The 11,814-nt window shown below is 34.2% G+C and overlaps 1 protein-coding gene across 3 annotated transcripts in view; it reads left to right on the top strand.

The window, feature by feature from the left end:
* The window catches only part of LOC144836943 (uncharacterized), a 387,722-nt gene extending 384,295 nt beyond the window's left edge, over positions 1-3,427 (top strand). The window contains exons 2-5 of one of the 3 annotated variants that reach the window (XM_078691901.1): positions 541-630; positions 1,043-1,133; positions 1,313-1,566; positions 2,362-2,498. In XM_078691901.1, the coding sequence (XP_078548027.1) occupies positions 577-630; positions 1,043-1,133; positions 1,313-1,545 (378 nt within the window). In that variant the 5' untranslated portion in view covers positions 541-576 and the 3' untranslated portion in view covers positions 1,546-1,566; positions 2,362-2,498. Of the gene's footprint in view, positions 1-540; positions 631-1,042; positions 1,134-1,312; positions 1,567-2,361 lie in introns of all 3 variants that reach the window. The other 2 variants (XM_078691900.1, XM_078691899.1) reach the window with 2 other exon arrangements.
* Positions 3,428-11,814: the final 8,387 nt, after the last annotated feature.

Here is an 11,814-nt window from a genome sequence, read left to right as displayed (position 1 = left end):
GCCTAACAGTAACACGCTCCTAAACTGCCCTTGAGGAGTGTGATTACAACACACTTAAATTTGGTAAACTTCTACACACCAAAATACAAACGGCTCACATACAGCACCCCTGAATGTAATGAGGAGTGCAATTTGTAGCACACCTACAATTTTAAAATGACAAGGCCTGCTACCACTACTAGTAGTAGTATTAGTAGTACTACTACTACCACAATCTATATAGTCAGGAAAACGCTTTAACGATCATATGATAAATGGATACCAGATGCCAAACATACAATTTTAGTTATATTATAAAGGAATTTAAAAGATATCAGTGACCTCGGTGACCTCTCCATATTAAGCGTAATCTTAGACAAACATTTATTAGTTAGGCATTCAGAGTTCAGCATCATTGATGCAGGCTGAGTCCTCAAAGAAACAGCAAAGTCATTGTTTACACACTACAAACAGCATGATCGTTAAACCCTTTGTTGTATGCCTAGAAAATTAATAAGAACTTTGTAAAATGCTGACTCTTATCATTGTGTTTTATTGCAGGCTACCATGAACTGAATCATTTATTATATTATTTAAATGGCTGAAGCAGGCAAATCAGAGACTCCTAAGCTTTGCCCTGCAGTATATCAGGTATATAAAATCAAATTATGTAGGCCTAGCTTTATTATTATTATTGATATTATTTATATTTAGGCCTAGGTATTTAATCTTTGGTAATACCAAATATTGCAGAGTAAGGTAAGCCTTTTCTGACTTATGTTTTATAGCTTTTATCTTGGAAACTGATTGATTTTATACAACCACAGAATGTTCGTAACTTAATTGTCGTTGTTTTTTTTGTGGTTTTACATCTCCAATATCTATATGCTACCTATTTATTTTATTTTTTATATATTTTTATAATACCGGTATGTAATGTAATACGCATACACTTATCGATTTTGCTATAGGCAATTTTGAACTAAATGCACAGTTGACTGTGCAGATAGCCTCATAGAAGTGCGAGTGTGTCTTGTTAAATCGTAGTTTGTTAACATTTCAGTATGGACCACATACCGTTAGAGGATTAAAACCTGGTCAGAAGAAAAAATGGTGTACTTGTGGACTGAGTAAAAAAGATCCATGGTGTGATGGTAACTAAATCATTATTCTACACATTTCAAATACTGCTTTAACTAACATCTCTTCTTGCTGCTTTTGTTTATTTATCCAAACTTTTATTCTTCGTCTTTTTAATATTCATTTCATCATACAGTAGTAAACAAATTAATGCCATATATTCTTACACCTTTCATTTCACTATTATTATCAGATTCTCACAAAGGCACAGGCTTTGTACCCTTGCTTTGGACTGTCCCTGACAAACCACAAACGCTTTATCAAATATGCTCATGCAAGTACACAACGAAGCCACCATATTGTGATGGAACTCACATCAATCTTCCGTGTGACGTTCTTGATCGTCAGAGAGATTGTAAGAAAAAAAAAGAACATAGTAACTGTAGAAAGCTTTGTACGAATTGTGGGTATGTTCCTGACTTTTGAATGAAATAAAATGGGAAAAAGGCAAGTTAAAAAAAAAAACATATTTCCTTTCCCTATAAAAAAATCCTCATTCATACTTGACTGTCAATAAACTCTTCTGATCATTATAATATTTAATTAATTGTTCAGTAAAATGTGTGTTTTGGTAAGTTGACTGAAGAAAGGAATTTGCAAGTTTAGTTTGAAAAATATGTGCAAAAGAGGCTTTTCTTGCATGTATGAGGTGAACAGATCTAAATCCAAACCTCATTTAAGTAGTAACATAAGCTTTAATCAAATTGGACTTTTTTGCTAACACATGAAAATGACCTTGGCTTTCTGCTTTCCTTTTTAAAAGTTCAGTCTTGTTCTCTGTGGGATTGTTCTGTGTATTCTTTGATGGTATAATTATTCTATAAAAAATCTGCATTGTATTTTTGAAAGAAGTTTTAGGTCACAATGTATTGCTTTATCCAAAAAAATGTTAGTTAATATTTTTTATTTGAAATCAAACAGCATATCCATCTGGTTTGTGTACACTACTTTTGGGAACAGTAGTAACATGCCCTTCACTGAGGTGTAAAGTCCAGTGTGATTGCGGCTTTAGACTAAAAACCAATTTCATAAAAATGAACTTTTTTAATTAATCTGTGGTGAATTGTGAAATTTATGTACTCTGTATAATTGTGAAATTGTGTTTGTGAACCAAATCATGGCCCAAGTAGCCTGATCAAAGTTCAACACACACGCAAATATTATCCATAGCCTCATTTTATTTAAACTTCTATATATTAATTTATATATATTATATTATTAATTTTATTATTAATTATTCAGGAGCACACAAGAGGACGGGTTTTCATTCACTAAAATGGATCGTTCCAGAAAATCCTGATGCAAGCTATGATATATGTGGTTGCAAACATACCAAGAATGCCCCATACTGTGATGGTACATGCCGAGAAAGGGATCTGGAGAGTGAGGTTAAAGAAAGGCAAGAGAAATGCTTAAACAAGGAAAAACATCCATCATGTTCGAAGATGTGTACATCATGTGGTTGGGTAGATTTCTGATGTATCATGTAGATCAGTTTTAAAACTCTAATTATAGAATTAAATGGGAATATCTATTTCTCACCTGTACGTGAAATAGCAGTCTTAAACCTTGATCGCACTGCATTTAATTTGGTCAAATTAACCGCTGGCCAAGTTGACGAAAATAAAAAATTGAATCTGAATGCAGGATTCCTAACCCTAACGAAAAACAACAACATTTTACATTTCTGCCCAGTAGAACCAGTACACCTAACCAAATCCAATTAAATCATCATCATGTGCCATCTTGGACACCATCTACTATGATTTTCAGCCACACACTTCACTTCCACACAAGATGTTGTGAAGCTCCATTTCTTAAGTCATCTCTGCATTTGATTCTCTGTTTACTCTTTGGCCTTCAATTGTGCCCAGTTGAGGTATAATTGCCATGTTTTCTGCACTACCACGAAGCATGGCCTGCATAATGCATCTTCTTTTCATATTATATTTATTTAATTAATATATTTTAATATATTAATCAACGGGCACCTAACAAATTCTAAACTGCCCAGTAATATACTTAAAATTAATTAATTTAAAACGATAAAGACAAGGAAATCTGTGAGAATGATAAAAAAAGCCACCATAATCAAGATTTAAACTTTGAACCTTGATGCCCAAGCCATTAGACCACTGGGAATTTTATGGTATTTTCCAATTCAATTTTTTAATGCTTAAATTTTAATGTTAAATTGTTGGTAAAACTAAATGAATTTGTTCAGATGATGGTCAAAAGTACCCATGTCCCCATTACTGTTGTTGAATTTAGTCAATAAAACTTAAATTATGGTGATGCGTTGGTTGTATAATTCTATATCAGGCATTATGCTGTGTTTCCAAAAAAAAGTTTCTGCTTGCTGACTGGCAGTAATTCCAATCATGATTTAAATACAGCAAAGATAGAGTGAATTACCGAACATTGCTTGGTTCGGGATGTTTTTTACTTCAAAACTATCCAATGCTACTGGCCGATATACCCCTTGAAAATGAAAATTGATTGGTGGTGATGATGCTGGATCATCAAGATGTGCAAGAATATGAACCAAGAGAGCCATGATGTTATCGAGAAGAGCCTGGCCCTCAAAATGGTCCACCCTCATGCACAGAGGTTGACCGTTTTAATCCGTTTTATTATTAGACCTTTATAAATTTGCCTATCAGATGTCGTTTAAAAAGTATGCCTAGGATTTATCTCAGCTGAAAGCTTCTCATAATTTCTTCATCAAAATGTAATACTTTTTGCTCAGACAATTGTTATATCAATGGCTATGTAGTTAGCCATTGCCATAATTTTTCTATGGCAACAGTTTTTTTATTTGCTTTTTTTAAGTGTTGCTTTCAATATTGAGGCTTCTTTCAAGCTAGTAGCGATTTACTGCTTTTCTTGCTTTTCAATTCAATATCTGCTTTTGGGTTATAATAATAATATAATCGTCACGCTTCACTAGTTCGCCCTCTATTGCTTTATTATGTCTTATTTTTTTAGGAAATTCCCCCGGTTATTCCATCCTGAATCATGATCATATAAATCTCGAATAACACAAAATCAAGAGGTTATAACAGAAAAGCAGCTGAAAATTGTAACTTTAGAAACGTTCGTTGTCGTCCTCAGTCTCAGTTGTTAAAAAAGCAAACATTTCGGAATGGTTTTAAGACTTCAGCTACTACTAAAAGGCTAGGCCTAGATACTGTATAACTTACATTTAGGCCTACAAACCTCACATAAGGGAAGGTAGGGATGTTTGTTTCAGAATACAAATAATTGTTATTTATCAAAATGTCTGTGTATAGGCTATTAAAATATTATAACATTCTCGACCAAAACATAGTTAGTGTCTGGTTTTCCCAAATTTTTTTTTTGTAGGTGATTGGGAATCCACACCCAATACTGTAATACATGGCACTTCCTCCTACGTAATGTGGTGTCCCATAATCAAATTTGAGGGCCGTTACGGTGCTATAATTCTGTTTCGCACCTGTCATTTATTTCGACTCGAAATTTGTTAAGTAACTTTATCGTGAGTACCACACCTTAGCATTAGGCCTCAAAAATACTTTTACGAAGGAGATCACACAAAAAGTAACAAATAAATTCTTTAAATTGATGAATTTACAAACGTGTTTCTCGCACATCGGTTCGTGAATTTAGCATACTCCATGTTCAATGTTGTTGTTTCTATGGAGCGCCAAAAGAGCAATCATAATAGAGGGCTAAAAACTCAGTATAATGCGTATATTTAATGCATTTATTGGTTAAAATTACGATCACTTTTAACATATTTTGTCAATGTCAATGCAACAAAAATGTTACTGTTGATACTGGTTTTCACAGTTTTCGTTAACTTTTAAGAACAAATTCATCAACATATTACATGTACTGTATAGGTTTAATACCTTAATGATCTAAATAATATTCCTCTTCCTTAGTCTTAGGCCTAGGCTAGGTAGTGATGCTGATTTAGGCCTAGGGTCGGTTGATATTTGAAAACAGCACATTATTAGCAGTAAAATGTTACAGCATTTTTATTGACAAAATATATTACAATTAAACGTGTATTTCAATAATAGATTATTAAAAGAAGACGCATTCCACTGTTAATCATCTGTTATAGTTGCTCTTTTAGCGGTTCACAGAAACGAAAATATTGAACTTCGAGTATGCTAAATTCGCGAACTGTATGCTAGAAACATGTCTGTAAAATCATCAATTTAAAGGATTTATTTGTTACTTTTTATGTGATTCTTCTTCATAAAAGTACTCTGAGGCCCAAGTTACTAAACAAGTTTGGAGTCAAAAGGAAGTCGAAATAAAAACTGAAGTCGAAATAAAAACTGAAGTCGAAATAAAAACAGGTGCGAAACGGAACTAGCGCCCCCGTTACTACGGACGAAAACGCCGACGCGACTTTCAAAAAGGGGGACATCTCGTAAGTGACCACCTCCCTAAAACAGACCATACATCGTTAGCTACCACCTCTCATAAGAGTGCTTCTCATAATCGACCATCACCTCCCGTAACGATCACCTCTCGTAAGTGACCACCTCTATTGAACGACCTGACCACCTCTTTTAAAAGACCACCTTTCTTCGTAAGCGACCACACCTCTCGTAAGTGACGACCTCTTTTAAAGAACCACAATCTCTGTTAAGGGACCGCTTCTCATAATCAACCACCTCTCGTAAGTGATAACCTCCTCATAAGGGACCGCTTGTCATTTCGACAACCTCTCGTAAGCGACCACCTCTGTTAACGCCACACCTCTCATAAGTGACCATTTCTTTTAAAGGACCACCACCCCTCTCTTTACTTATCGATCAATCTATCCCCCTCTCGTAAGCAACCAACTCTCTAAAACGACCATACATCGTAAGCAACCACCTCTCATAAGGGTGCTTCTCATAATCGACCACCACCTCTCGTAACGATCACCTCTCGTAATGACCACCTCTATTGAACGACCACCTCTTTTAAAAGACCACCTTTCGTAAGCGACCACACCTCTCGTAAGTGACCGCTTCTCATAATCGACGTCTCTTAACGACCCCACCTCTCGTCGAGAGAGAGGTTGTGGTCCTTTAAAAGAGATGGTCACTTACGAGAGGTGTGGTCGTTAAGAGGTGTGATCGCTTACGAGAGGTGTGGTCGTTAAGAGGTGTGATCGCTTACGAGAGGTTGTCGATTATGTATCCCTCCAACTAAGGGCCGCTTTACTGACGCCACGAATGATCGCCTGTATTGTAATAGGTGCTCCCAAATAACCATTCTGAATTTAATCCTCTAAATAGTGCAATTTAGTTAGAAAGTTAAAGTTAGAGAGTTAGAGACCAAATCTGCCAAAAACTACTAAACATGCGTCCCAAAAGTGGTCCTTAGGCTATATTCGAGGAAGACTAGACCAACCTGTTTTTTTCTTCCACAGTTTCGTATGACCATATCGTCTTGATCATTTTAAAAAAATGTATCAGTATATATAAATTATATTCCTGTCTCTTCATATATTAATTATATTAAAATTATTTTCTTTTGTAGTGACCAGTTATTGTTTTGATGCTGTTGCTATTGTATGCTGGTACTACCACGGAAACATCGTTGCATACTTTGTGTAGCCTTAACAATCAAATGTGCCTTCATATATTCCTCTCTATTCGCTAAAAGATAAATTAAATAAAAAAAGTACACGCTGTATAAAGAGTTGGGAACCAGGAAACTGGTTTCATAGTGCAAGAAACACAACATGGCTGAACTGGAAAAGAGCCCGATAGTGACGTTTGTAGAAAATCTTACCGACTGTCCCATGTGCTTCGATGAAATGGAGCAACCTAAGTTACTTCATTGTGGACATTCATTTTGCTTAAAATGTCTACGTAATCAATGTGAAGCCAATAATGAGAATGACAACCCAAGTAATATTAAATGTGCTTTGTGTAGAAGTTCAGGCAAAATTCCAAGAACTGGATTAGAAGGACTTCCTTCGTCTTTTGTGATCGAAGATGCAAAGCAATGCTTACGAAAAGTCGGTAGAACAAGGGTTAAACTTCCTGTATGTGACAAAGCTGGCCACAATCAAGTGTTAAACGTGTGGTGCGAAACATGTAATAAACTAATATGCATTGTTTGCCGTGATCATCATTTACACGACGATCACAGTGTGAGTCCTGCGACTCCTGCGAAGTCATTTGAAGAATACTGTAAGCAAACGTACAGAAATGAAAAGAAAATAGCAGAACTAGAACTCGCCAATGCAAATATAGTATTGGAACATTCTCAATGTCAAACAAAAGCAGACTCATTGAGTGGTGAGATTAAAGATTTAAATACAGACAAAAATAAAATGATAAAACTTGCAAAAACAAAACAGGAACAACTTGTAAATATTACTAAAAGACATGAAACTGAAATGGATAAAGTAAGATCTGAACATTATGAGTTACAGTATGCACTCCAAGTGCAAATTGAATCATTGGTTGATGAAATTGGAAGTTTAAATGTAGAAAATACTCAAAATGCAGAACGTTTGCGCAGAGCCAAGCAAGAACATGAAAATATTAATAACGGATATCAAAAAGAGCTTGAGAAAATGGTGTCTGAACATCGTAAACAACAAATTCAATTACAAACGAAAATTGATTCATTAGCTGAAGAAAAAGAAAGTTTAAAATTCGAAAAAGTTGAAATTGCAGAAAGTGCAATGAGAACAAGAAAGCATCAAGAAAAGATCCTGACAACATATCAAAAGGAGCTTGAAAAAACAGAATCCGAAAATCGTAACTTAAGAGATAGGTTAGAGACTTCCCTTTCTAAGATTGAAAGATTAAACGAAGACAAAAGTAAAATTGTAGAAGAGGCAATCAGAGAACGTGAAATCATTATTAGAAGATATCAATCGGAACTTGATGGGATACAGTCTGAAGCACGATATCGATTCAATATGCAAATTATATCATCACGCGATGAGAGAGCAAGCTTAGAACTAGAAAGAAGCAGAAATCTGGAACGTGAAAAGATACTAAAAAGAGAAAAACAGGCCTTGTTACTCGTATTGATTAGCATAATTTTGTCATTCTATCTATATATATATTTAAATTAATAACATCCTGTTTATTTTGATTAGAGCATTCATTGATTGCCATCTGACTAGTGGGTGGTTATGGAGGGGGGTATGTGTTAATTTGTTATATGACACCCTTAGATGGCCGGAAGTGGTACTCACGTACATACAATTCAAGATAAATGGCACCTCTATTTGGCCGGAAATAATACTCCCGTGTAGCATGCTAGCAGTAAGCAAAACGATTTAATTACTTTTTTCCGCCGGTGTTTCCGCGTGTTCTGTGGATTGTTTGATCATTATTCACTCGGAATTTTGTTTTGATTGCGTTGCGTTCAAGTGTGACGATGAGAACGTACGTGCGTCTAGGGCCAGTGCACTTCCGGTGTAAGAAGGAAAACTAAACTAATCTGTATATAAATTTACGTAAAATTCGGTAAATCGCGCGTTACTTCTATAATTTTAACTCGATGTTATGTAAAGTTTGTTCGTACGTTTGGTACTGATTTTAACCACCTAACGTAACCCTGTGTACTAATTAAGTTGAGTTAGATTAGTTATTGGCGATTAAAACGAATTTAGGTTCCCAAAATAGGGGTGTTTTTCGATCGTAGTTTACACTGTCTAATGGATGTCGATGCCGAAAATATCCGCCAACAATAATACGAGGATGCTTCGTAATTACCTATCTCCTTCTACGGTAATTGTTTTTAATAGCTGAAATCCGGTCAAACAGCTCGAGTACAGCATCATAATGAAGACAGGCAGAATTTCTTTAAATAAATACTATTTTGATAGATTTAATAATACGTTTATACAAAAGGATTGCTTGGCGATGAATGGAGCATTCCAATCTCTCTTCCAAGTGTCTATTCCCAATTCCCATTCCCTATTCCAACATCACAGGCACAGAATAAATTCTAAACCGCCCAGTGATATACTGAAATTAAATTAATTTAAAACGATAAAGATGAGGAAATCTGTGAGAACGAGAAAAAGTCGCCCAACCGAGATTCGAACCCGGAACCTTCTGCTTGATATGAAGATGTCCTAACCATTAAACCACTGGGGCTTTCATGATATTGTTCAAACTCGATTGGATTTTTCCTTACAACGTTGTTGTAAGAAAACAATCCATGTTTGATACGAATTTTATAAATATGAAGATATACCACTCCATCATAAATAACGAGCCATAAATGTGCACGCAGGCCGATACCATGCAATATACAGACAATTCAAGTCTAAAGTTTATATGTTTTATTTTAAATTGATGGAAATTATACTTGGCTACAAATTACATCATGTTTGACTGTGTTCATTTTTACAATTTCCAGTTATTAACGCCAAAGTTCCTGTATTCGAGAGCCATCTGGGCAAATCACCGTGTCTATTTATCGTTCCTGTAAACGACATGTATTTTGCTGCGGTACGTACTTGAAATCGACAGTTTTTTACGCTGAAATGATACTATGTATTCGAGAACAATTTAGTAATTATTAATTTTATATACCTACTTCGTATTGTTAACTTTTTTGTTCGTAAAAAAAAAATTGTTATTCGACGTCGTTTCATATTGATTTTTTTACATTTACGTAAGACGTAGGTTTTTATGTGACGTATTTAGAGCTTTATTCGTATTCGTATTAAGGACATTTCAGTAAATCGCGCGTAACCTTTTTCTCAATGCTTTAGAAAGTGGGTTCATACTTTCCATATTAAATTGTGACAGCAATTGAAAATCATTAGGCCGACTAATTAAGTTGAGTTAGATATTTATTTATTGATGATAGAGGTGCTTTTACCAAAACCGCTGTATCACATAACTGTCTAAGTTTAGGCATTAGTTATTTACCCGAGTTTTCTTTTGAGCATAGTTTTTTCTCTCTTTTGTGGAGCAAACACCACTTTTATTCACATTCATATTATCTCATGTCATTACATAAAATCATATTATTTAACACATTTTTGTTATTTCTAAATGTCGTTACAATTCATCAGTAACATTTTTACATTTTTGAATTCCGTATTACTTTTTTCATTAATTTTCTTATATTTTTCTATACACTTGAAAATGATCATCATTATCATCTATCTCGTTTTAAAATATTTACAGAAAGAACAATCCCTTTGCGAGTTTTTCATATTCATTTGGTTGTTTTCATTTTAGAACCCGGATTATACAATGTATTTATATACAAAATAAAACGAAATAAAAATCATAATAGATCAGTACCTGTAACTCGTATCACAGTAATTCCTTTTCTGATAAATCGTTTCAAATTCGAAATTATAATTAGTATAATAGTATGTCTTAAAGTGACCAATTTTTCTATATACTTGTTTCTTTATTGTTATTTGTGCAGATAATATTTTTATTCTATAAATAGTGAACACAGTTACCGCAAACTTTGGTGGGTAGGGACCAACTTACCCGTGTAAATAATAAAGTACCGTATGAACTGGCTCTAAGATACTAAACAAATTAGGATAGGCCTACAGTTACGAAGGATCACATGCCCTAAACCAGAACAACTTTAGTGGGTAGGAACCAACTTATGCATAAATTGGCTCTAAGAAACAATTGAAAACCATTAGGCCTACTAATTAAGTTGTTGAGTTAGATAATTATTTTATTGAAGATTAAAGCGAATTTACGAACTGTTTTACATTATATAAACACATATACAAATAAACTTTACTGACAGTTGTTGCTTCTCAACGTTTGTATTAATTAAAACGGTGATTAATAAACGTCGTAGTTGTGTATCATTACATGTACTTCACTATTTCAATCGACTATTTGGGTAAATTTGACTAAAACAGTTGGAATCATTATGTGACAAGTTTCTTTTTCGGAAGTAATTCCACCGTCAGTTTCAACAAAGTATTAAATCGCAATATTTTCTTATTGTTCATCTTTGCACCCATTCTTTTCCCCATCCCTCAACCCTAATGTTACATACAAAACACAAATTGAATTCGTTTAAATTTGACTCATTTTGTGACTTTCTCTTTCCCAGAAGTAATTCGCAGTGTGCTAATTTTAGTTGCCTAGATAAATCACCCTGTCTATTTATCGTTCCTGTAAACGACATGTAGGCATATTATCTTCCTGCGGTGGTACGTACATTTTGAAATCGCCAGTTTTTAAAGCTGAAATGATACGTGTATTCGAGAACAATCCAGTAATTTAATTTTATATAATTTTCGTATTGTTAACTTTTTTGTTCGTAGAAAAACTGTTATTCGACGTCGTTTCATATTGATTCTTTAATAACTTTATTCAAAAATGTTTCTCAATAATAAACACGTGGGCGACGATATGGTTAACAACAATAATGTATCATTAAGTATCCATTAAAATGTCAAGTCAAGTTTTTCTATTAAAAAGAAAGAAGGGAGACAACCCGAATTGAATTAAGCCGTTTCATAAAACTGAAACTGATAGGCCTAAAAAACAAAGAAAACTATACAATTTACTGATGAAGTGTTCTCTTCCTTTATTTGTATAGTTTTGCAGTTAAATTGTTCGTTTTAGTGTAGTGTATTAATTATATGGAGTTTGTAAAGCTCATCTAATGAAATTAGTCAATGTCTTGTACCCGTAGGCCTACACCTCATAAATATTGGGCATAGATTAA

The sequence above is a fragment of the Antedon bifida genome, chromosome 3 (assembly GCF_963402885.1).
Source record: "Antedon bifida chromosome 3, ecAntBifi1.1, whole genome shotgun sequence".
Taxonomy (NCBI): domain Eukaryota; kingdom Metazoa; phylum Echinodermata; class Crinoidea; order Comatulida; family Antedonidae; genus Antedon; species Antedon bifida.
Note: the sequence above shows the minus strand (reverse complement) of the source record. Positions and strands in the feature narration are given on the sequence as shown.